The sequence below is a fragment of the Protopterus annectens genome, chromosome 6.part0, assembly GCF_019279795.1.
Source record: "Protopterus annectens isolate FY-2018-M chromosome 6.part0, PAN1.0, whole genome shotgun sequence".
Taxonomy (NCBI): domain Eukaryota; kingdom Metazoa; phylum Chordata; order Ceratodontiformes; family Protopteridae; genus Protopterus; species Protopterus annectens.
Genome location: NC_056737.1, coordinates 1439060101 through 1439085550, shown reverse-complemented (window position 1 = coordinate 1439085550; position 25450 = coordinate 1439060101). Strand labels below are relative to the sequence as shown.

Sequence of the window (25450 nt, the reverse complement as noted above, 5' to 3'; positions counted from 1 at the left end):
GTATGTACAGAGTTTTTCTACCAATAAATTAATGGAAAATGGAATACTCTTAGTTGCAATTTCCTACAACAGATATAACCACATACTAAATTGCTTAATTACTAACTTTTGCAGCTGGAAAAAAGCTAGCTACCAAGATGAAGAAAGATTTTTTCATGTGTGACCAGTGTCACATGATAGCGGTACTATGAATATAAACTTTATATCATTTTTTGGGTCAGAATAGCTGAAACATAGATGTTTTTGAAGGAGATTTTTCTTGAAGTGAGTTATGTCCCAATAGCTGTCAGTCAAGTAATATCTGTAATCAATAAAGAAAGGGTAACACTTTTTAAAAATGTGACTTTTAAAACATGTTTATTCTATTAATGACCACTTGAAGAGTTAATGTTATTGCACTGAAAACATTAATGGACTGGCCAATTGTGGTTCGACTACTCAGTGTATTACAGCACGCAGTGGCATTTTTTAATTAGAATTTATGGCCTTTCAATATATGGCACTCTACAGGAATTATTTAGCCTGACAGAGAAGAATGGCATTTATTCATAAGTCCACACAGCTGTCATCAGAATATATTAATAATAGAAAAACTGAAATGACTGATATTCAGGTTACCTTTACTGTCACTTATGTACATACTCATAATCATGAGGTGGGCTTTGGACCTGCCTTGGGCACATAAATTTCCAAAAGTAATAATAATAATAATCATCATCATCATATCTTTTTCAGTACACTGCTTAAATCAGTTCTTAACAATGGCAAGAATGTATAATTCCTAATTTTGAATGTCTGGTCATAGTACATTGAGGAAACAAACAAGCAGGGCCACACTGCTTATTATGTATAAATGTTATTTTCCCCATATGGAGACAGATTAAGGAAAAAAAGTATCTTACACACACATACTCAATAGCAAAATCTGAAAATCCAATTCAGTCTTGTAAGCACTAATACATACATGCTTTGCTTTAATTCAGAATTTGCTCACAAGCAAAGAGATGAATTTCTTAAGAATTTATTTCCTATCAGCAAATGTCAAGTTGTCATACCATATCATCTCTCCCTGTTTGTGGAAAGCAGAAAAATGAAAGTTCATTCAATAAATTCAAAAGAAATATACAGGCCTCCATGCCTGTCAATGCAGGTTGTTTTATTAAGAAAACAAAGGTTACTCAAAAGCTCCATAGATTTTATTAAGCTGATTAGATGCTATCTTTTCAGCATTTTTTTATCAAAGTTGACAGTGGTGGAATGATGTAAATGGCAAATGCTTGTCCTGTACAACGTATCTTTCATAAACATACCAGCATTCAGAGCAACTCATGTGTCATCATGAATCAATGCAGATAAAACTAATGCAAGCTACTAGGCTTCTACTGCAACCATTCATTTATAAAAATATTTCTTTCTATGTCAATATTAACTATCATAAACCATGCACAAAATGCTAACCACCCATTCAGAGAAATAAAATTGATGTACCATGTAACTTGTCACCATGATTTGCACCTCTGATTACATGGTCATATTAAGTAGCAGTGGCAGCAATGATAGGTTTCACCAGAATTTTTATAAAAATAGTAATTTTTATTCTATACAGTATAGCAGCACATGAAGAAAGATGTCAACAGTTCACTTATCATGGATACACTAGCAGCTAGTGCTAGACTCAATGCATTAAGGGTTGGTTATAGCACTTCTTCATATGGCAGTGCCATTTATTTGGCTTCTATACAGATACTCAGACAACTCTATATTACTTATCATTACTTATCATTACACGTCCCCCAAGAAGAAGCGACTTCACACTGAAATTATGATGTACAGATATGTGTACAACAGAAGAACATGTACATAACATTCTGGAATAATCCTGTCAGTGCAAATATTTTAACATTTTTGCATGCTATAGTTATGCAGTACCTTAACTGAAGAAGACCCTATTTAAATATAACATATTCCCAATAAAGAATATTTAGAGCAGTCACTAATCAGACCATGTTATTTAGCTACAGTCTTAAGAACCAATTGGCATTTTAACTTCTCTCCTGCTACAGGTCACTTGAACCGTACTAAAACTGGAACTGAAACATTTGGAAGAAAACAATTATAATGAGCAATAAAATGCTTACAGTCACTCAGCCAAGCAATCTCAACAAAACACACAATGGTGACATTCAGTGGGGCAACACATAATATGTCATTGCACTCAGTGAATTTCAAATGTTTTTGCTTGCTTCAGATACTGGATTGTCATAACACTTTTGCTAAACCAGGAACACTGTGCAGATGAAAGCCTGGGTCTTCCCATGTTAAACACATCAGGCTTACAATCAGGAACATGGCGTTCAGCTTGAGGATCTTCTGGAACTACAGGAGCATGCCACTGATTATTACTAATGATGCTGCCTTTTTCCATCTACACCATGTGGGAACTTAGTTCATCAACTTTTCATACTGCAACACCTATTGTGATCTACCTTTTCTACTTCACTAATGTTAGGTTTATCGGTCGGTCAGGTTGAAGGCTGTGCAGCAGTAAACTAGGCAAGGGAGGTAAGGTATGATACAACAAGAGGGGAAAATTCAAGTCCATTCAATGTCTGCAGCTGGTCAAAGCAGAAATGGAAGCATGCAACCCAGCTGGGAAACTCAGACATATGGAGATGTTCCAAGCCATGACTAAACACAAAGGGCATAAAAATGCATTTTTGATCTTTGTATTGCTGGATCCTTATGTAAATAATCTGATGAGTACAGCTACTGCATGTAAATTAACTTTGTCAGATGAGCTTGATGATGTGAGTTAATAAATAGCCACTTTCAGCTTGGTGCAGTTCCTTATGCTCTCACAAACAGCACTGCCCTCAGTCCCCTCTAAGGCAGAGACCAATCTAAATAATTGCAGTCCCTGGAGGTAAACGCCATGGTTATGTAATGTACAGACTGAAGTCCTGCAAGTACCACTGATAAAGAACAATGGCAAAGTGGGAATTCAGATTAACTTAAGACATCTAAACAATGCAGTCAAGAAGGAATCTTATCCTTGATACCCTAAATGATGCATCACTCAAACTAACTTGTGTAAGCATGTTCTATATGTAAGATGTGTAAAATGTTTTTTTTTTTTTGGTTTCGGCAAAAAACATGAAAAAAGGAGAATGTGACCATATTCATTATTCTAGTGGGAAGAGTTTGTATTCAGTGCTCACAACTTGGAATTACTTATGTACCTACAATCTGTCAGTGTGAAGTTAGTACCATCCTCATAGATCACGAGGGGCATAGGAGTCATGATAGATGACATTTTAGTCTTTGAGCATCATAAAGAGCCATATGATAAAAGTGAAAGGCTGCACGTTAAATCGCTGAACAGTAAAGGCTCAGGGCCAGTAAGGAAAATTAATGCAGGCAAGACTGAAATTCAGTACTTTGGATATTGCATTAGATCAAAATCAAAAGGTGTGACTGAGTTACCAAGTGCAGGCAACACTCTGGAGCTCTGACATATACTTGGCATGGCAAACTATCTAGCCAGATTTGTGTCAGGTCTGTCAGTGGTGTTTCATCCTCAAAAAGGCCTGCTAAAGAAAGATGTAATATGGGCAATGGGAAATTTCCAAGTGAAGTATTTTAAAAAATTATAAAAACTCAAATGAGACACTAATTCATGAATAGCAGTAAAGTAGACAAAACCAATAAAAACAAACTGCTGATAGCACAAACAAAAGAAACTGCTTGATTTAAATTAGGGCAATATATTTAATTCACCGCTTTCATCTACAGACTTCATCAGAAATAATGTCAGTTGTAAAATCACTATTTAAATACACCAACTACTCAACCAATTAAAACACTAAAATGATTAAACAAACATCTAAATGTCTCATTTAACCCTTTGAGTGTATAACAATTATTGAACAGTCTTCTATCCATTAATAAACATTTAATATTAATAGTTTTGCTTAACACAGGGAACTGGTCTGCTGCCAGCTTAATCTGCCACTCAGTCTCGCTTTGTTCCGCAATATTTTTGTAGTTATCACCTCTTAAATTTAGAGGAACTTGCTCCAATACTGTGAACAGGAATTTACTGTATTTCTTATAACAGCTTGAACGTTTAAACAATGTATTATTGATGTATTTTGTTTTAATTGAATATATATGTTCTTTGATTCTCTTACCTAGACTTCTTGTAGACATATCGACATAGTAGGTTTGACACCCAGAACAAAGTCCTACATAAATAATTCCTTTCATTAGGTGATTAAATCTACCTGCAATTTTAATAGTATGATGTTTGAAGGAGATGTAGGGCCCCTCGTGAATAAATCTGTAGGGGGTATAGGAACCACATCTAAATGTACCAAAACTCTTTTGTATTATCGGTGGGGGACTTTTTGTATTATCTCCTTGTAAACGCTTTTTTACACTAAAATTCTTTTTGTAATTAAGTAAGTCACTGCTCCCCTCAACAATTTTCCAGTTGTTGCATATGACTTCTTTAATCATAAGACTGTCCACTGACATGTCTATGCAACATCGGGGTAACATTACTGTTAGGCCCTATGCCTCCTATTTGCTCGTTCCCCCCTTTTCTACTTTTTTCATACTCTTTTTGTTTGAATCAAATCATGTAACTAAAATTGCTGCAAGTTGTTCTTTCCTTTTTTACCAAACATCTTCTGCTGCTTTATTCAAAAAAAAAAAAAACAAAAAAAAAAAGGGAGCTAACCCCTTACTATAAATAATGGTGTGATGAAGTTCATTTCCTTATCAAATTCACTGTTCCTGCTAGTAATTATTGAAGCCCTAGTGAATTGTCCACCTAGGGATATTCTTTTTTATAAAGGCCAAATCTTACTTTCAAAATGAAGGTAACCATTCAAAAATGTGGGTTTTCGATGAATTTTTACTTGCAAACATTTTTTGTTCTTGATTCCATTTCAAGTGTATATCTAGAAACCGACAGCATTTCTCATTTCTCCAATAACAAACTGCAAAAAGATAGTACTCTGATACAATCTATGAAATACTGACAGTCTTCCATACTACCATTAAAAATAAAATAAAAAAACAAAAAACACAAATCATCTAGAAACCTTTTGTAGCGAACATGTTTATCAAAATTTCTTAGTGTAAGTAAAATATTCAACCTCCACCATCCCAAACCAGTTTGGAAAATGCTGGGGCCAACGCAGACCCCATTGCCACACCTTATACTTGTTTTCTTGCAATACACATTAAACATTAATAGAACTGTTGGTGACAGTGGTACATTTGTTGATAAGTAATGCAACAAATTCAATTCCTTCCTTTTGTGGAATACTTGCAAACAATGAAATAATATCCACTGTCAACACAAAATTGTTACCTGCCTGTAACTGTTGAATTTCCTCCTTTGTACTGAGGGATAATGTGTGACCTTTTCCAGATTGAGGGAGTGGGGGATTCTTGGACTGGCCTATTTATAAGGATTGAGACAGAGTAGGCAATGCTGTTGGCTATCATTTTAAGGTACTCACTTGGAAGGTCATCATCTAAAGTAGAGCATGGTTTGAGTATAGGATGTGGGCACAGGTTTGAATGTAAAAGTGGATGTGGTGACACATGGCTACTAGACAGGGTTAGGATGAGATGTTGGGGAATTATTGGTTAGAGATGCTATACTATCTATCAAATAAGAGTTGAATTGTATTGAAATTTTGAGTTATGAGTTATTGAGAGAGGGGTTAGGGTTGACTTTTTGCCAGGATGCAAGATATTTTTAATGGCTGTGCAGAATTTTTTATGATTGTGTTTACTATTATTCTGAAAGTTATTATAATATAGTTTTTGTCTTCATTAATTTGCTTTTTAGTAGGATTGCAAAGCCTTCTGATGTTTACAAGATATTGTGGTGTTTTATATTTTTACCACTCTTTCTATGATTTTTTTCTATTCTGCATTAGCATTGTACTCTTTTTGGATAGCCAAATTGCATTATTTGTTTTAGTGTCTTCCTTCAAGGAAATGCAAGTCTACTTGGGTTATTAAGGAAAGCTGCACTGAATTCATTTCCAGCATCATCCAAGAGGAGGATTTTTAGGAAGTTCCAGTTAATAGATGATAGGGTAGTAATGAAAATTTGTGGGGTAAACTTGGAAAACGTGTGTATTGTTTTATAAACATGATGTTTAAGTGGATTGTGAGGTGTCTGGTTGTATAAAATGGTCCAAATGGAGAGATGATAAATCAACAAGCACAGAAAAGTAGTAGTGTCATCAGACCCTAATGATTGAACTAGTCAAAATGTGCATACAATAGACATATTGCCTGACTTGAGAAAAACATAGTAACTGATAGGCACACATTAACCAATTTTAAATTGTCACAACAGACAAGCCAAACACATCCAGAACCTGTGAGAGTTACTTGAAGTAGATATGATTCCAGTCAGGTAACAGAACTTGTGATTGTTCCAAAATCAGGTGAATAATAAAATGATTGCTAACAGGGAAATATGACTAGAGAGTGTGTAAAAGCCTAAATATTCTCTGCTAGTGAAAATGCATTCTTTGCAATGTCAGGTATTTTTTGACATTGCTAGTTTTAAAAATGAAAAGTAATTGCTTTTGGAAGTTGTTATGTGCAACTGTCCTTCTTCAAAAGAAAATGTCATTCTCTTCTCAAACGAGGGGTAGATGTGGTGAAATACAGTCACTGTGGCATCAATGTGATCCGTGTTAGACTGACTGTGCCTGTATAAACTTAAGTGGTTTTCCCACAATGCATGGGGCAGTACTCAGTAGCTGTTGACCAAAATTACTCCTGACAAGACATGCATATTGCTGTATTTTGTGTGTGTGTGTGTGTGTGTGTGTGTGTGTGTGTGTGTGTGTGTTTGTGTACCACTGGTATGGAAAATAAATGCAACAAATTAATTTATGCTTCTTCTGGTCTTCCAGGTGTCTGGTCCCTTTAGCAAAGTATGGAGAGCAATAGTATGTCTATTGACCATAGGAGATTACTAGACTATCGACCCAGAGGTCATTTTAAGCCTAGCCATTTCATCCCAATGTAATACCATAGAGGTGCTAGTCAATACCCACGATTACATTTTGTGATGACTGTATGTCCAGGAGGATTGTGGGCACTATCCCTGGTAAGAATTTGCGGTGCCCCAGCCAGTCTTTCAGGTTCCTCTTGAAAAGTGTCATACAGGTGCTCTGTTTCACATGAATTGGCATCCTGTTCCATAGATGAGGCAGCTGCTGGGAGATAAATCTGTCCCTCCAGCATGTCCTATTTTAGTTGTAGGCCTTATTTAAGTCCCTGGAATGGACGGATATGCAGTAAGGTCATTAGGTTTGGGTCTTGGGTTGCATGCATACATAATACCTTTTCAGAGGATGGTAAGTAATCAAAGGAATAAGGCTGATCAGGGTCTGGAGTTCATACTATAGGGATCTTAATGGGTAGGGCTACATTGGCCACGTAATCCATATCCACTCACAATACTAAGATGGCATTATTTTTTTTTTTTTCGGGGGGTGGCAATGGGATAAGGCAACACAAACTGAAAACATGCAGAAAATTAATTCACAGGCCAAAGTGTAAGGAAATAAAATAAAGATGAAACTGACCATTCCCAATAACAGGCCTCAGTACAGTAAAAGATAAAATAACCAGTTGTCCTATAGTAATAGAGTAAACTCTCTGCTGCCCATTTAGTTTATCTATAAGAATACATGCATTTTTTTTTTTTTTAATTTAGCTAAAAAGTCATATCACAGACAGTATTATCTCATGGCCTGCAAATGCATCAAATACTATAAACAGCTAAAGTGATCAGTGTAGAGACAGAAATCTTTAAATGCTAGTGAAATAGTTGTACAAAGTTATGTCATGTAATGCACTTGCATTCTTAGTAGTACAATACAATCATAGAGCATATCCACACTGTTTCTACTTTAATTACTCACCATCAAATCAGCACACCACATTAGAATTAAAAAGTATTTGTGGAACAGAGTAAATAGAATGCATAACTGAATAAATATAACTGTTTCCAAGATTTTATGTGCTTTAAAGTACAGACCTAAAGGAGAAAACAGACCAAATGGTCTAGTAGGAATTTCCCTACTGGAAAGTATTCTAGCAGAAAGTGGAAGCTTTGCATCCAGAAATTTAGTTTATTCCTTGGCAGTAATGGAGAAGGTAAGAAGTCTGAAACATGTACAGTGTGCTACATTCCTTTGTGTCACCAGTAGAGAAGTCTTAACAGTATTTAATTTAATATCATCAGTGAAAGGCAGCAGGAAAATTAAGAAACACTGTTGGTCCACAAACAGAAAACACAATGACACTCAAACACAGATGTGAAGTAATAAGTTTTAAGATTTATGGCTAGGCAGAGCCTTTCATCACAAGTTATTAAGCTACTTTTGTTAGCTACAGTGCTATATATCCACTTGTGCTCAGAAAGGAAAATACATGATTGTGTTTCTACTGTCTAAAAAGACACTTGAAAAATCCTTGAGTGGAAAAAAGTGTGGATATTTAGTTTGACAATACATGTAGGAGGTGTGTGTGTGTGTGTGTGTGTGTGTGTGTGTGTGTGTGTGTGTGTGTGTGTGTGTGTGTGTCTACGCCTAAAATGTTGCAAGACCAGGTTATACCCTTCAACAAACCTAACAAATTCAGTGTTCATTTAAAAGAGAAGATAGCTCAAGAGAATGCTCTGAAACTTAAAGAGAAACTAAATCAGAACATTAGTAGGTGACAATAGTCAAGAGACTTGAAAGCCATCTTTACATCTGCATTAGTCACAGTAGTATGTAATCCGCTTTCCATATCATTGTACACATAAATAGTACAACTGTAAATAGCTTTCAGTATACTAAAGTCTTTTCTTAACTCATAAGATAATAGACAACATTTGCTGTCTTTTCCCATACTTGTGTGCAGCCTATTTTTCCTAGACCTTAGTTATGGGACAATGTGACAATTCAAGACTTTGGTTGGAACAACTGTCATCTTGTATGGTTTCCAGATAATTTCAGTGAATGCACATTCCCAAATATTTTCAATGGCTCAGTATCAACACTCTCAACATCTCCATTGTCTCACTCAAAGTGTTCAGGGTCCCAGGTTTTAGTCTCTTTCTTTCTTTATAAATAATAATACTAGAAACATGTCAGGCCTACCTGTACTATTATTTCATGCATATAGCTTTGTCTATTATATGTTAAAATTATTGCAGTATATTGAATGGACTGATTACACTTCAAAATTGGGGAAAAGACAAGCTTGTTATGCACCTCTCATGTCAGTACACTGAATCAGTGTCAAAAAAAGATAACTGCATGGGCAAAAACGTGGCAGAGTCCTGCAGGAAACCATCAAATCAGTTGACATACCAGTTGGTTAAATTCTAAGCATGCAAAACCTATTATGTACATCTCAGAAATGTTATGTTCCAGTCTTATGGAAGAGCATAGGCAGCAGCCACCAAAGAACAGGCCTGAGAAATGGTAACAGCTTTAAAAGCTGTAAAACACTTTGCACTGTTAATCACCAAAAAGCAGAATGGTGTGGTTAACAGCTTTCAAGCTGTTACTACATCAGAGCTTCATTTATCTTTTTGTTGTTCTCAATCTGGCAGTCATATGTGTATTAAGGCGTTCAAATCTAAAAAACATTTTGTGCTCCTACGTTTTCTATAACCAGTCATACTTCAGAGAAATTAAAGCTCCATATACTACAAAGAGCTATGGTTGTGTTTCTTTGATCAAGAGTACTTCAAATGTGTATTGAACATGAATGATAATATTTGTCTATCTGTTATCAAAAAAATATGGTGTCCCTGAATATAGGGTTTGGCTTCTTCCAAATTCATTTGCCCACTGTTTGAGTCTGACCAAGTTATTTAATCAGACAGTGCACCTGGATCACTCCTGAGAATGAACCTTTGTGTCCAGCAAGCTTATATATTGAAAAAGAAAACTATTTAGAAAAAAGTAAAAAAATAAAAAATAAAATAAAATAAATCACCCCATGAGTTTCACTTCACTCTGTTCTTATAGTGAATCAATTATCATCTGTGTCTTTAAGTTGATCATAATCAGAAACCTCATTAAAATCCATGTTATGTCATATCTAATTATCTGCAGAATGACTTACCTAGAACAGATAAAAGGCTCCATATACAATATTTATATGTGAAAATAATACAGTTTGGTCATTACTGCTCACCATTTGTGCCAAGATCAGCTACGAACAGTTTTAACTAACTGGTATTTCAATTATTTTATTGGTTCACTGCAAAAGCCAATCTCCTCTTGCAAATATTTGAATATAGCAATGATCACTGAGTTTGACTTTTAAAAAATTTTTGATACGCAGTTTTTAAAGGAGACCAAGGAAATTAGGAGAATGCTACAATATGTGTTAAGTCTGAGATGAGAGGAAATAATATACTTTTGCCACAGTTTAAATAGTCTTTCTCAGTAGTTAACCATTAAAACTATCAAAACGTTCCTAAGCTTGCAAAACAAAGTCGCATGGCTTATCTGTTGTTTTTTCTTCCTCTGGGAAGTGTTGCTGCCTCATATTAAATAAACTCATCTAATTCTGGATATATAAGGCCAGGAATTCCTCTTACTAAATGAATAGGCAGTGTAGGACAAAGACTGATGAAGCATACAGCACCCTCGAACTCCTCATATCATGATAAAGTTTCTAGGTCTTGAATGTCACCAAAGGAAAGGGGACCTCTTTGCTCTTTCGCTCTTATCCAGCATACTTGGACAGCTCTGATATGGGACATGAGGAAAATCATTGACATCATATAATGATGAATCACTTAATTTTTTATTAAGAACTGGTGTACCTGTTATGGCGAACCAAGCGTATTGTTGCACAACAGTAATGTAGAGGTTAATTTGCCCACTTATCTAATTCTGGGCTGGACATGAAAGTCTCCCATTGTTGTTACATAATTGCATCTTTTTATACTTTTTTATTTTTTGCAATTCACATTTTGTTCTATTCTTAAATAAGCATGTATTATTAATTTGTAAAGTCTGAAATAGGGTGAACAAAAAGATAAGTAAATATATACACAAGTAAACAAATGACTCAAATGCTCATTCTCCTCATCCTACTAATCTTGTAACACTTGATAAAAAATAATTAAAACATAGACCCATCTGACTTATTTTTTCCTTGCAGGCTTAGCATGTCACTCACTTTGCAGAGTTGAAGGTTTACATCTACCTCTGTAATCTGTGTACAGCAAAGAAGGATTCGATTTTCTTTGAGGAAAACAATGTATTTCCACAATAAGATCTTACTCATAGACTACTTTTACAGATCCTGCTATCAACTTTTCACAGCTAAGTGCAGCTGACCTGCTTTTCTGATTTCTCTCATAAGTTTCAGTGTAGTACTGTTTTAGAGATTTCATTTTTTTTAAACAAAACATGATCTGGGAAATGCCCTTCCCTCTTTCAGCCTTTCATTGCAGGAATTGCAGGGTGTTAGTCATAAAATACTGTGCATTCTGCAATAGAGCTCGTAAACAGCATACCTGCATAGCAAAACCTTTTATGATTCGTACAGAAGCTTTATGCACCCACGTTACAACATTCACCTACCACAGACACACCCATTACCCCCCCCCCCCACAGGAATGTAAATGATGCACAAACCGTATACTATTTGAACAATGGCTTATCCAAATAAGGTAACGTGGGATACAGACTGCAAACAAACAGATGCTGACCTTTTTGCTATCACAATGACTCTTCTTATCTCCTATTATTTTATATAACTTACAGAGATGAGTGGTAGTGTATAAATAAATAAATGAATAAATACAGACACACATCCACCCACCCATAAATAAACATATAATGCATATCTTAGCTGCATACTAAATAAAACCCCCAAAATAAAGAGTTTCCTATGATAGAGGCTGGCTTGTTACTGCAGCTACAAATATTCCACCTCCATAGTGACACTGCCAAACTCCCACTAGTGTGAGCTCACAGAGTACTAGACTCCTAACTACCAATTAACAGCAATGACCCTAGGTCTGCCTTCATGTCTGATGAACGCAGTTGTCATTAGGCATGACAGTGGAGTACAAAGCAGCAGTGAGGAGATTGTTACCACGATATGTATCTCGCTATCTGAAATACGCTATCCCTGCTGTGCCAGAAATGTAACACGGTGATGAGGAATGCCAGTAGCATGAGCAGGCATATACCACACTGTGCGCTATGCAATAATGCATGCCATTCATAACAACAAACATTCCTTTCCATTTATGTATGCAGTACCATGATATCTATTATTGACCCACAGTGCCGAGTGCCACTGTAACAAAAACAGACGTCAGAGGGCATGTATGCCTCTGCACTCAGTGACTGCAAACAGTAGGCTCAGGTGCTTTGGCTGTCTTATTCTGCATCACCCATTCTGGCAACTGCTGCCTTGCATAGCATGTATCCTTCTTTTTCTGTTCCTTCCATATAATGCAGTTCCATCACAATTTAAGTTCAATGCTTTAATATCAGTGATGTGTCACACTGCCTCTCTTCCTTCCCAGCCCATATGCCCCTTCTCATGTGACACCACCCACCATTCCCTGTAACACCTCATTGTCTTTTACTATACCCTTCTGGCACTGTGACATGCCTTTCCATGCAGCGCCTGCACTTAACAGATGTATATGTTCTCCTTTATCTTTCTTGATTCGAAACTCCTAGTTAAATATCACAATGTATTATTGGTTTCTGCTGACACACTGTGCCTGAGAGCTTACAGTTTGTATAATAATAACAATCAAGTACTTTTCATGTAAAGTATTGTTTGTCTTTTTCCCCCAAGTGTGTGTCCTGGCCTTAGGATACCATTCCACATTTACAGCACCATCTACATGGAAGACCTGAGTGAAGCTGCAACCACCTAGACCAAGCCTCCATCTTATTTATGGATATCTTTAAGCGATCTTTTAAGAAAAACTGAAAAGACTGTATTTGTTTTTGGTATTCTACAAGCAGTATAGAGGGGATCTAATTTGGGTGTTCAAGTGTACGAACAATAATGAAACAGAGTACACTTGGAACTGTATTCCTACATCATGAGAAATATACTAGAGATAATATTACACTGGATAGCCAGGAAGATTTGAAAACAGGATTAGATAAGAGTTTTTTTTTTTTTTTTTTTTTGTTAAAGCAGGAAATAAATGGAATAAGTTAACTATTGAGATTAAACACTGACAAAAGCTGAAAAGCTTTAAAAAAAACTTGGACGTATGGTTTAGAGATAAGGTATACTGCCATATGACTATTGGGAGATTGGCCTATAATAATCTTGCTTAATGTCCTTAGCCTACCACTAACATTTTAATAGTATTCTTGTAATCTACAAGGCACAGATTAACCAATCAAACAGTTCTCAAGGCTGTGTCAATAAGTGTCCCAAAACAAGCATTAACAGTTATACTAACAGTACAAGGGATAAAAAAAAAATAGATATCATAACACCACAAGCTAACTAACTAACTAAACAAACAAAGAAATATACCTGGTACCCTAGTACATCTATCTTCAGAAGAGTGAACATACTCAAATGCAATCAGTTTATCTAGGCAAAGTTCAAAGCCAAAGTCTCAGTAAACATGAATCACACTGTCCAACAGAAAACAAGTTTCCAACATTCAATAGGCAGGAAAAACATTTGACAATAAGACAGACTGAAAAAGGTTAAAAAAAAAAAAAAAGTGGAAAGGTAGAAATAGTCACTAAATAAAATTTGCAATTTGCAGTACTGGTTTCCAGTCTAATTCTGAGGTACATCACTTAAAGGTTAATGTTTGAAATATTAAGATTTCTATTATTTCTTTCTATCAAGTATTTGTTTAATGTATAAATATTTTCTATTTCACTATAAACTTGTTAGAAGACTTAATAAAAGAAAGACTAGTATAGCAGCAGGAGAAACAGGCCCAGATGGCCTAAGGGTTAAGGCACTGATGTCCTAACTGAGATACCTTATGTTCAGGTTGTGCTTATGATAACAAGAGCTTAGTTCAGCACAGGGCATAAAGGATTAAGGCCATACAATGATAAGACGCTGCTTTCAGAAGTCTGGGTTTTGATTTCTTCAAAATTAATTTCCCTGCTGCCTTACTCTGATCAAGCCACTTCATCAGATAGTACTCTAAGGCAATCAAGAATTTCTGCCAGGTTTCTCAGTGGTCCACTAACCTCCATACCAAGTAACCATCTATCTAATTAAGGGAGAAATAAATGATAAAGACTAATAGGTTTCTGATCCTGTTACCTTTTTCTTGTTATTTTTAACTCTGACAAATAAAGCCTTTTAAATGTAGCTGTTTAATTTGTGCATATAATGAAATACAAACAAAAAAAAGTCTTTCATCAGATATTGAACTTAGGGTCATTAAAATGAAAAAAAAAGCACTTCTGAAACAAGGTAGCTTTTATCTGTTTAGTTCTCTTCACAAATCGTGTACTGTTGCTGATTACAGTTCTGCTATTACAGAAAGCATCAAGTAAGTGGTTTCAGATTTTATGTAGGATAACTATTCAGGCTCTCCCTTAATACATTTATTTTTAGTATCCCAAAATGAGTCAGGCTACTTATTAAGTTATCGAGACATTTTTAGCACATACAACACAGCTGTAATACATCTAATATTCTATGAGCATTTACTATTAATTGGCATTTTTTTTTCTCATTTCTTTGCAGATTTTACTGGTCATACCATATAGTCAAGTTTTTTTTTTTAATTTTCTGACTACTTATTAAATTTGTAATATAACGTCCCCCTGATAAAGACATAGTATGAAGAGTGAAACCTGACAATAATAATCTAATTTCAATAAAATTTCTATAAATTTATACTTATGAGACTGAAGTAGTTAATTTATGAGTAGGTTCAAAAATTTTCAGACGTTCTATTTTATTAATCTAGCATTCAGCTACTTAATAACACCTTTTACATGCTATACCTCAGTGCCATTAACTTGTCGCTTTAGAATGGTATAATATATATTGCTTAAAACAGATATTTTTGTATAAAATATTCTTGCAAGCATACTCCTTTTTTATGATAATCAGCAACAGAATTTTAGTCTTTAGGCAATGATTTCACATGATCAGAGGAGAGGAGGTAAGTGCCTTACCTTAGCAAAGTGTTTTTTCCATCATTTCTAACGCATCTAATTTTCCTTGTCTGGTATCCAATGTCTACATTCCATGGTTTTGAATGATGGCTGTTGTATTTGAAAAGGCTTCTTTCAGCAGAGTTTGTGCTAAAATCCAACATAGTCCTGCCACTTAATTTAACATCTTTGTCATGAGGTAATCTGCATTCACTCCAAGGTCCAACTTTAAGGCTGTACTTGTATGTGTCATCCATGACAGGGCAGGAAATGTGGCTATTGCAAAACCTGGTTTCACTAAAGTTTGGGCAGTCCGAACCACCATATAGAGGAGGAGCTACAACAGCACGAGTTCTGTATTGTAATCCTTTACTACAACTTTTACTGCAGATGGACCATTCTGAAAACTCTGAAACAACACAGTCGTGGGGACATGGGATCAAGCATGCTTGTTCTGTGACAGGTCTTGCTGTAAAGAATTCACAAATTTCATCAGCAACAACTGTCTTGTTTAAAGTTTGTACACAGTGAACCTTTCTGTGCTGTAGTCCATGTTGTGCAGTCACACATTCAAAAGTTCTTGGCTTGCCATTATTAAATGCAGAAGGAGCAAGCACACAGTTTTCCCACTCTGAGGTTTGCCACTCAAAGAGTTTATGGTGCCAGTCACATACTTTAAAACAGTCTCTGTTCTCCAGGGGCCTGTCTTCTGGGTTACAATTAGAATGGTGTGCTGTCCAGCCCTCGGTATGTATGCACCATACAGTTCTGCTTTGCACCCCACCTGAGCCACATTCTTCTCCTTTGCAAAGCCTCCATGGACCTAAAGTGACAAACAAAATGAAAACAAATGTTATTTGAAGGAGCCTGTTACTTCTTTAGCCCCAAAGTACTTTCAAACATTTAACATTCGGAAAAAATATTTATTCAGTTTTTGAAGTTGACATAGTACAGCCATTCAGGTAACCTAAAGTCTACCGTGATCTCTCTAAATCTTCTATGTAAAGGTAGCTGCAGGAAACACCTTATGACTCACTGATGACATTTCTGCTTATAACCTGATGGAGCCACTCAAGTCTCTGTACCGTAGTGGATTCTATTTGATGCTTCTCATGACACCATTTTGGAAAAGTTCACTCAACCTGTTAACAAAACAATAAATGATGCAAACATGAGTAATACATGTAAATTACTCATAATCTTGTTGGTTCAGCAAGTTGCTTCAACATTTTGGCTCATTTGATAAGACTTTTGCTTCACAGCTTCACAATATGTAGTTTAGTCAAAATGCCCAATCAATGAGTAGGGCCACATGGCACAGAGGGATAAAGTGTTTACTGTACCTCAGATGACCTGCATTTGACTAGCAGCACTGGTGACAGAGGAACCTGACTGGGTGGGGTGGGGGGATAAGAATGAGTGGCTGACACTGGCTTGCCATCCTGGGTGACAGCCTAGGCGTATTGCAATAGCAGCAGTAAGAGGTAAATGAACTCAATGCTGCATGCTATATATCATTTGGTTGGAAGTATGTGTATGGATGGAACTCTGCATACACAGTTATAGAACATGGAAGGCTACTATGGGTGGGAGGGGTTAGAGTGCACATTGATGCAGCAGTACCACATTGCTCCAACTTTCTCAATTTCTTCACTGACTTCAGGCATGGGTCATGATATGCTCAGGGGTGGGTCCAGTAGAGAATCAGTGAACAAAGAGAGGCACTGGTGGCAGCTAGTGTTCAGCTGTATGGAGAAGAAAGGATTCATATATGGGAGCTGCTGATAGTTCCAATGTCGTGTGTGTGTGCATGCATGTGTGCACACATGGTATACAGTTGGCAGCCTGATTGCTCTACTTATAGACTGATGTGAGAGTCACAAAGTAGAGTGTAACAGGTCACACGAGAAATGTAACAAGATCAAGGTAAAATGTGATACAACATTTGCCCTTTTCCCCATTGTTGTATGATCATGGAGTTAGCATATTTAAATTTGCAGGCTGTAAGGGCATAACCCTCACAAGGAAAGTGCAGGAGGCATAATTATAATATTAAGAAGACAGAAGTAAATAGCAAAAAATGGTTGACAGTACTGCTTGATTAAGTTCATAAAATACTTATGGTTAGACTGCTTGAATCTGCCACACAAACTGATGTAGTGAACATTATAGTTTTAGCAAAAAAACAATTGACCAGTCCACACCTGCACCGGGGAATAAATAACTTTATTATGGATGCTTTATACAATAAATTTAAGTCCTTTCATCCTTAAATATTTTAGGACCTTTTCAGAACTGTTGAAATTCCTCTCAAACATCACATTTTAAAACCTTCACGACACACTCCCTTACATCAATTATTTCATTTTAAAGTAATATGTTACATTTAAAAAGACATTCAAACTACCATTCTAAAAACTCTCAAATGACTATGTGTATTAATAAAAGTGTCTTGTAAAATAAAATAAATGGCAATTATTCACAAACATCATGCTTCTTAATAAAAATTCATATTCTTGAAGCTCAATGTTTTAATTCACTAGTAAATGAACCTGATTCATTGAGACCCGATGTACTGGAAGGATATGTGTGTAACTGCCAAATCTTTTCCCTGTATAATAAATTATTTTGGCAGTCTCTCCACATAACAAGAACTTTCTACCATCTCCAAAATAGCCGAGTTTGCGTTAAAATCCAACATAGTCCTGCCACATAATTTAACATCTTTGCAATGAGGTAGTCTGCATTCTCTCCAATTCATTTCCCTGTATAATAAATGATTTTGCCAATCTCCCCATAACAAGAACTTTCTATTTTCTCCAAAAGGCGAAACTTGAACTTAATGGAATTCTTACATACTGTGGCATGCCTAGCAAAGCACTTTTGCAATCTTGTTTCTTTATACTATAACTGTGTTGGTATATTCTTCTGTTTAAGGTGTTCTCTGTTTTCTCTATGTAGAATGCTGGGCAAGAAATGTACCATGCCAAAGAGACAACCTTGTCAGTTTTACAATTAAACCTACTCTTATTCATCCACTTTTGCACCCTAACAATTATCCACTCTCATCTATATCAAAGTAGGAACACTGTCTACAATGTTCATGTTTCACAGCCATGAAAGACCCATTGCTGTTGATGACAACAGGTCTCTCTAAAATCTGTTTAATATTGTTTCTGTTCTTGTATACACAAATTGGGGGATTTGAAAAGTCCACCTTTAGAGCATCATCACTTTTAAATATATTCCATCCAATTTTTGTGTAAATTCGTTTTAATGTTGAATAATGTAATATGTTATTCGTACCCCTGCTATCAATAGAAAGAGACATATTAAAATTACTTCCTGTTCTATTTTGATTAATACCATATATACCTTTATGTATAATTGGTGTATACCTCTCACTTATTTCTTGAAGTACTTGATTGTAAAAATTATCAATAACTTCTGGATAGCCACATTCTGTGAACATTACTTTTAACTTACTAAATTCGTCCCTGCACCATTCATCTTTCCATGTTAGCCTAGAAATTCTTATGAAATAGTTTTTTAATATCCCCTTCTTTCGATGTAAAGGGTGACTACTTTTGTAAAGAAAGAAGGAATTACAAAACACAGGCTTCAAGTGCATAGAAGTTTCAAAGTTATTTTGTACACCGTTACTAACTTTTACATCCAAATAGTGAATTTCCTGTTAACTGAAATTATATGTAAATTTTAAAAATGCGGTGGTAGTTTCAAATTCCTTAACAAAATCCATGAATTACTCAATGTTACCTACCCACACTACAAAAATGTTGCGCAGGTAATGAAAATACACCTGAGATTTTTTGAACAGGTCTATTTTAATTACGATTTCTTCTTTTCATCGGAGCAGGACTGCATTAGCAAATGTGGGAGGCGCATGCCACCACCATAGCTACCTTTGCAGTTGTTTTAAATATTCGCCTTTGAAAAAATAAAATTATTTTTTGATATTACATAAATCACAAATCGATTTTACTTCCTCCACTGTCACCAATTCAAACTGTGTTAATACTTTGTTAAACCATGCAAGTCCACATTCATGTGGTATAACAGTAAACAAATTTCTAATATCCAATCTAGCCAATAAACTGTTTTCATCTAAAATTATGTCTTAATTTATCTATAAAGTCCCAGGAGTACTTAAGGACATGATAACTGTCAATAAAATAAATCCTTTTGTTTACTGGCAATAAATTTTACAATCAGTTCAGTAATTGATCCTTTTGCAGAAACAATTGGTTAGAAAAGTGGGTTCTTCATGCTGGAATGAATCTTCAATTTATTTATTTATTTATTTATTTCCAGTTTGATTACCGGGGAAGTCCACTGGGCCAGAACGTACCCATTTTCAGTGGAGGCCCGGGGAGAAAAGCTCCAAAAGCAAAGCAAATACAATCTAAGTTACATAGTGTAAAAGATAGTAATAAAATATATACATTTGGAATAACATTACATTGAATACAGTTAGTAAAAAAGCAAATACATGCAGTATACTTCAAAAAACATCATTCAGGAAGGTAGATACAATAGATTTAGTAGTTTCCTTCAAGTAGCAGGTTTGACTGTATGAAAAGAAGGTGTAAGGTTACATGCTATTTACAATATTTACATATGAGGAGTAGAGAGAGAGAAAGTACACAAACTGAGAGTAGAATATAGTTTGATCAAGCAGTGATCGAGAGAGAAAAAGAGAAGAAAAGAAGATAGTATTAGGGTAGAGTAAAGAGAAAGGATGTAGAGGGTTCAAGGGGAATTTATGTAGATTTATGTAGGATGTAAGCAGGTGCACTTATGTTTAGAGGATAAGTAGGAGAAAAGTTGGATTTTGAAGGCTTCAGTGTTAGATGTTGTTCTAAGAGAAGAAGGGAGAGAGTTCCATTTCCTGCCAAGAGAGTAGGAGAGAAGGAGCTGGCCAGCAGGGCGATTGGGTTTGTGGATGGTGATTAAATTTTGGTGTTCAGATCTAAGAGATCTGTTTGGGGTGTATGGCGGAAGGATGTTTGCTAGGGCTGGGCATTTTTCAGGGTAGAATATTAATTTGTGAGCAGTGGTTAGTTGGAGGTAGTCTAGGTAGTTAGGAGTTCTAGCCAGTTCAGAGTTTGTAGGGAAAGACAATGGTGAGAAGAGGTTTTAGATTTGGTAGCAAATTTAGAGATTTTATTATAGCAGATTTCGAGTTTAGTGGAGATGGAAGAAGACAGGTTAGTAAGGAGAGGGGCTCCATATAGTAGAGATGGTAGAAGATAGGTAGTTGCTAAGGAATGTCTAGCGGAGTTGGAGAGAAAGCAGTTGTTCTTATAGAGCATACCTAGCTTTTGGTGGGTTTTCTTTATGTTTTGTTGTATGTGGCTATCAAATTTGAGGTGCTCGTCTATAGTGATGCCAAGGAGTTTTGCAGATGGGACCACCTCTATGGTTGACTTTGTTTGGCTTATGATTTTGAATGCTGTTTTATCAAATGTGCAAGCCCTGGAGGGAGCGAAGAGAAGAATTTTGGATTTATTAGAGTTTAGAGAGAGATGATTTTGGTGCATCCAGTTCTCAGTAGTGGAAAAAGCTATTTGGGTTTTTGTCAGTAGTTCGGGAATATTTTCAATATATCAAATATCTTAGGTATAATCAGAGAATTAACTTTTAAGAATTGATACACATCAAAAGAAATGATATCAAAAAGTAACAACTCATCTAAATGTATCAACAACAAAGAAGTGGGTTGCAAGTCCAACCAATGGCTTCAACAGAGATACTATTTATTCGACAAAGAACAGAAAATAAAACATAAGCGCTTTCGCAGTGTGTCCCACTTTTCCTCAGACGTATACATATTTGAAATGGAGCTTCCACTTACATACTATTACCATCCGTCATTAATTGAAAGCACCTGCTTCATGCATTCTCTTCTTAAAGGCATATAATGCATGATCAAAAACAGCATGTTGAATCCCATGTATTCTGTTAAAAATACATCTAATGTACTTAAAACACTTCAGTATTCTAAAAATATATAACACAGAATAATATACATATATCCACATAAAATATATACAATGTACATAGAAAATGTATATATGTTAAAATTCTAAAAACCTATAATACATATAAAAAGGAGTGCATCTCACACACACCCCTTTTTTTTACATGTATAAAACATAACAGTCCCGGAAGTGTACTGAATATGCGTTAGTGTTTTAAGTGTCTTCTCTTTAATATAGGCTTAATGGGAACCTTATCATTCAGACCCTTCCCAGAGTCAGCCCTAAGCCTAACTATCCATTTGATTTTATTGGTTTCTGTTCTATTTCTCACATCACCTTGTCTATTGTCTATCTTAGTGTTTTCAATCAAAAAAACTTAAAGTTATGTTGTTCTGTGGTGTTCTTCACATGCTTGGCTAACGCATTCGTCATGACCTGCTTGTGAATGTCATACAGGTGCTCACTAATTCTATGCTTAAATTTTCTATCAGTTTTGCCTACATAGAAGGCTTGACAGATTTCACAGAAGCCAGATACACTATGTGCTCTGTGTTACATGTCCTATTTGCTTTGAATTAAAAGGTTCTGTTTAAATCTGGATGCTGATATTGTTTTGACATATCAATAAATTGGCAAAAATTACATTTACCACATGTCTTGGCCTCTCTGTCTTGGTTCATGTTGTTAAATCTGGGGTAGCATAACTGCCTTTTAATGTTAGTCATATTCCTATACACAAAATTAGGCCTAGTACCTACAACTGCTTAAATTTTTGGGTCTGCTGTTAAAATAGACCAATATATCTTGAATATATCAGTGGCTATTCGTACATTGTTAGCATATTTCAAAGACATCCTATGGTTTTTATTACCCTTTCTCTTAGTCAACCCTCCTACCTCTCTCTCAGAGAAATAAGGTTTCCCTAGTTCACCTTTATCATCTTTAACTTTTTCTATTATGTTCTTCACTTTCCTCTGTTGATATCCTTTCTGTACGAACTTGTCTTGTAGACTAGACATTTCAGTTTCAAAATCTTCAGAATCCACACACAACCTAGATAACCTCATCCCTTGCCCCCTTACAATGTTATCAAACACATGTTGTGGGTGCATGCTTGTTCTATGGAGATATGCATTTCTATAGCAGTCTTTAATTGTACACCAGCGGTGAGTTTACCTTCCTCAGTGACACTGATTTTGATGTCAAGAAAGTCTAACAGCATGGTAGAACTCTTCATAGTGAATTTTAGAAAACTAGACGTGTTATTCAAAAAGCTAAAGCATTCGGCTAATTCATCTTCAGTGCCTTCCCATATAAAGAAAAGATCATTCACAAATCTCCTATAGAACATAGTGTTCCAGTTGAATCTACCTTTTAATACATGTTCATCTTCCCATATGGACATAACACTGTTGGCATAGCTATTGGCACAGGGTGTGCCCATAGCTACGCCATATAATTGAAGATATATATGGTTATAAAAAATGAAGGCATTATTTTCAAGGACAAGCTCGATTAGGAGTGTTACCAACTCTTTCTGTGCCATGTTCCCTTCCCAATGGTTGTCCAAAAACTGCCTTAACATATAGATATGCCCTGCTGATTGGGAATCACTGTAAATAGTGATTGAACGTCAAGACTTACCATAATGTAGCCTATAAAGCTTCCATTAGTGGTACAAAATTCAAATAGATCTACTAAGAAGTTCTTAGAATCTTTTAAGATATACTGGTTTTGGTCAAAAAGAGGTCTCATGACCTTTTCCAGATATATAGATATGGGTTTAGTACACCATCCCTTGCTTGAGACGATGGGTCTTATCGCTGGATTCAAAGGATCCTTATGTACTTTCAGCATACCTTGCATGACCGGAACCGATGCTTTGTCCATGACAAGATACTGATATAGCTCATAATCTAAAACTCTCAATGCTAGACAGTCTTGCAGTGTATTTCTAACTCTGTTTTGTATACCTACTATATCTATTTCTGATATTTCTTATATGATTTATCTTTACAAATCATGTCTTCCATACTATTCTTATAGAACCTTTCATCCCCATCACTAGAATTGGTCCTCCCTTAACTGCAGGGCGTATACATACAGACTTATTATCTTGCAGTGACTTAAGTGCGGCTCTCTCTTCATGATTTAAATTACAAAACACTTTTTTATGTCTGCTAGCCCCCCCCCCCATCAAATGTTGCATTGTAAAATGTATTATATAGGGCTTCAGTACATAGCTTTTCATACACATTTAATACAGGATGATTCATGGCAATAAAAGTACTAGGTTTACGTAGACTTTGCTCATTCTGCACATCAGGATTCATGTCACTCAGGCCATTTTGAGGAGTGACTGTTATCTTTCCTTAGCTGGGCAGATACCTTTCCTTTGGGGAAAAAACTTCCATTTTCTTATTTTTTACTGATTTTTTTATTACTGTCATCTTTCGGAAAGTTATTTTAAAGCTATGAGTGTTGTGTTTTAACAGATTGCCTTCAGATGTAATGTACTTTTAAACAGAGCACTCTTTGTTTCTGTCAGTTTAAAAGTAGTGTAATCTATCTGCTAAACTATTTTGTGTGAAGGAATTGTGTTTATTTTAATGCTGCAGGGTTGCCACAGTGTTTGATTCAGGCTATTGATCCTTTTTGTAGAGTAGTTCCTGGTAAAAGGAGGAGGATGCTTCCTTCTCTGATGAGATTCAAGATTCTGAATCTAAACAGGAAGATGCAAGGAAAGATCCAGGATTCTGTCCTCTGATTTCTGACTCCGACTCAGATCAGTACTCTCTTTATTATTCTCCCTGTGGGGGGGGGGGGGGGGTTCTCTTTCTCCGAGACTATTACTAGAATAACCTAGTATTTTTAGTAACAAAACACTGAAGTTTCTTGGTCACTCAAAAAATACTATGAGATGTTACAGATTTTCCCGAACACACACACATTCCTCCTGTCCCTTCTACTTTACAGGATATGTGTCTTATTGCCTGAAATATTCCTGATGGTCGGCCAGCTGTCCCTAAACATGCAGATGTCCCAAGGAGTGACAGAACTAGTTCCTCCTTGCCAAGCGGGGAAGGGATTTTATTCAAGGATGTTCCTAGTCCCATTGCTTGGAGACCAGTTCTGAAAACTGCTTGTGACAGTGCACAAATTCAAAATCATGTCACTTCACAACTTGTTGCCTTTTCTTCCTCTTTCAAGTTTCCTGGTAACACAAGACTTAAGATTCTTATCGTCACATCACTTTTCATCCAGACGTCAGGCATTTGTTAAGATTTTGTATGTCTGCATCACATTATTAGTTCTTTACCTTCCCTTTTGGACTACCCAGCATCAAGAGTGTTCACAAAGTGGCTAGCTCCAGTTATAGCTCATTGCAAGCTACAGGTTATCCACATTTTCCATATTTAAACAACTTGCTTATCTTTGCGCAGTCTTTTTCAAAATGTCAGGAATCTCTCACTTTCTTGGGTAGGACATCTCTTGCACAAGCCGGGATTCTAAGAGAGCATTCAAAAGTCTATATTGACTCCCTCACACAAGATTGTGTTCCTGGCATGTTAACTAGACACCTCAGTTCAAAGAGCTTTTCTTCCAAAGGAAAAAAAATGATCTTTATTTAGATCTATTTCTAAGTTTTTCCACTCAGATTTCAGTCACTGTGAGGTAATACCTCATGATGTTATGTCTCATGGCTTCTATGATTCTCATTATACCCCTGACAAGACTCCCTTTTCAATTTCTCCAAATCTTTTGGGTTTCTAATACCATGATGGGAATGGACCCCATTCCTAAGTCAAAGTACGATTAAAGTTCATGAAATTAGTATTGTTTCACTCTTTGATGTCAGCCAAAAGTGCTCTTTGCAGCACCCGCAATGTGCCCAGAAATGACTCCTGCAATTTGAATGGAGTTACATGTATTGGTAGCATACCTAAATATGATTGTAGATTCTTTTTTATAAGATCCGTTGCTCCAACTACTATTGGAACTATCTGGGTATCTTTCTTCCACATTGTTTTCATTTCTGCTTGCAAATCCTGATATTTTATGACTTTGCATCTCTCTGGATGAAGGACACTGTAGTCACTGGGTGTGGCGATTTCAGTCATCAATGCTACTTTTGTCTTCTTTTCTTGGACCACTATATCTTGTTTTCTAGCATCTATCTTTGAACTGTTGGCAATGGATGATCCCATGTGGCTCATGTTTCCAGTGATTTTCAGCCACTTCAATACCATAATGTTTGCA

The 25450-nt window shown here is 35.9% G+C and overlaps 1 protein-coding gene across 1 annotated transcript in view; it reads right to left on the bottom strand.

Moving 5' to 3' along the window:
* THSD7B (thrombospondin type 1 domain containing 7B) overlaps positions 1–25450 on the bottom strand; it is a 6482604-nt gene that overhangs the window by 3666848 nt on the left and 2790306 nt on the right. Inside the window, exon 5 of the mRNA XM_044074964.1 lies at positions 15210–16011. Within this exon, the coding sequence (XP_043930899.1) occupies positions 15210–16011 (802 nt within the window). The remainder of the gene's footprint in view (positions 1–15209; positions 16012–25450) is intronic.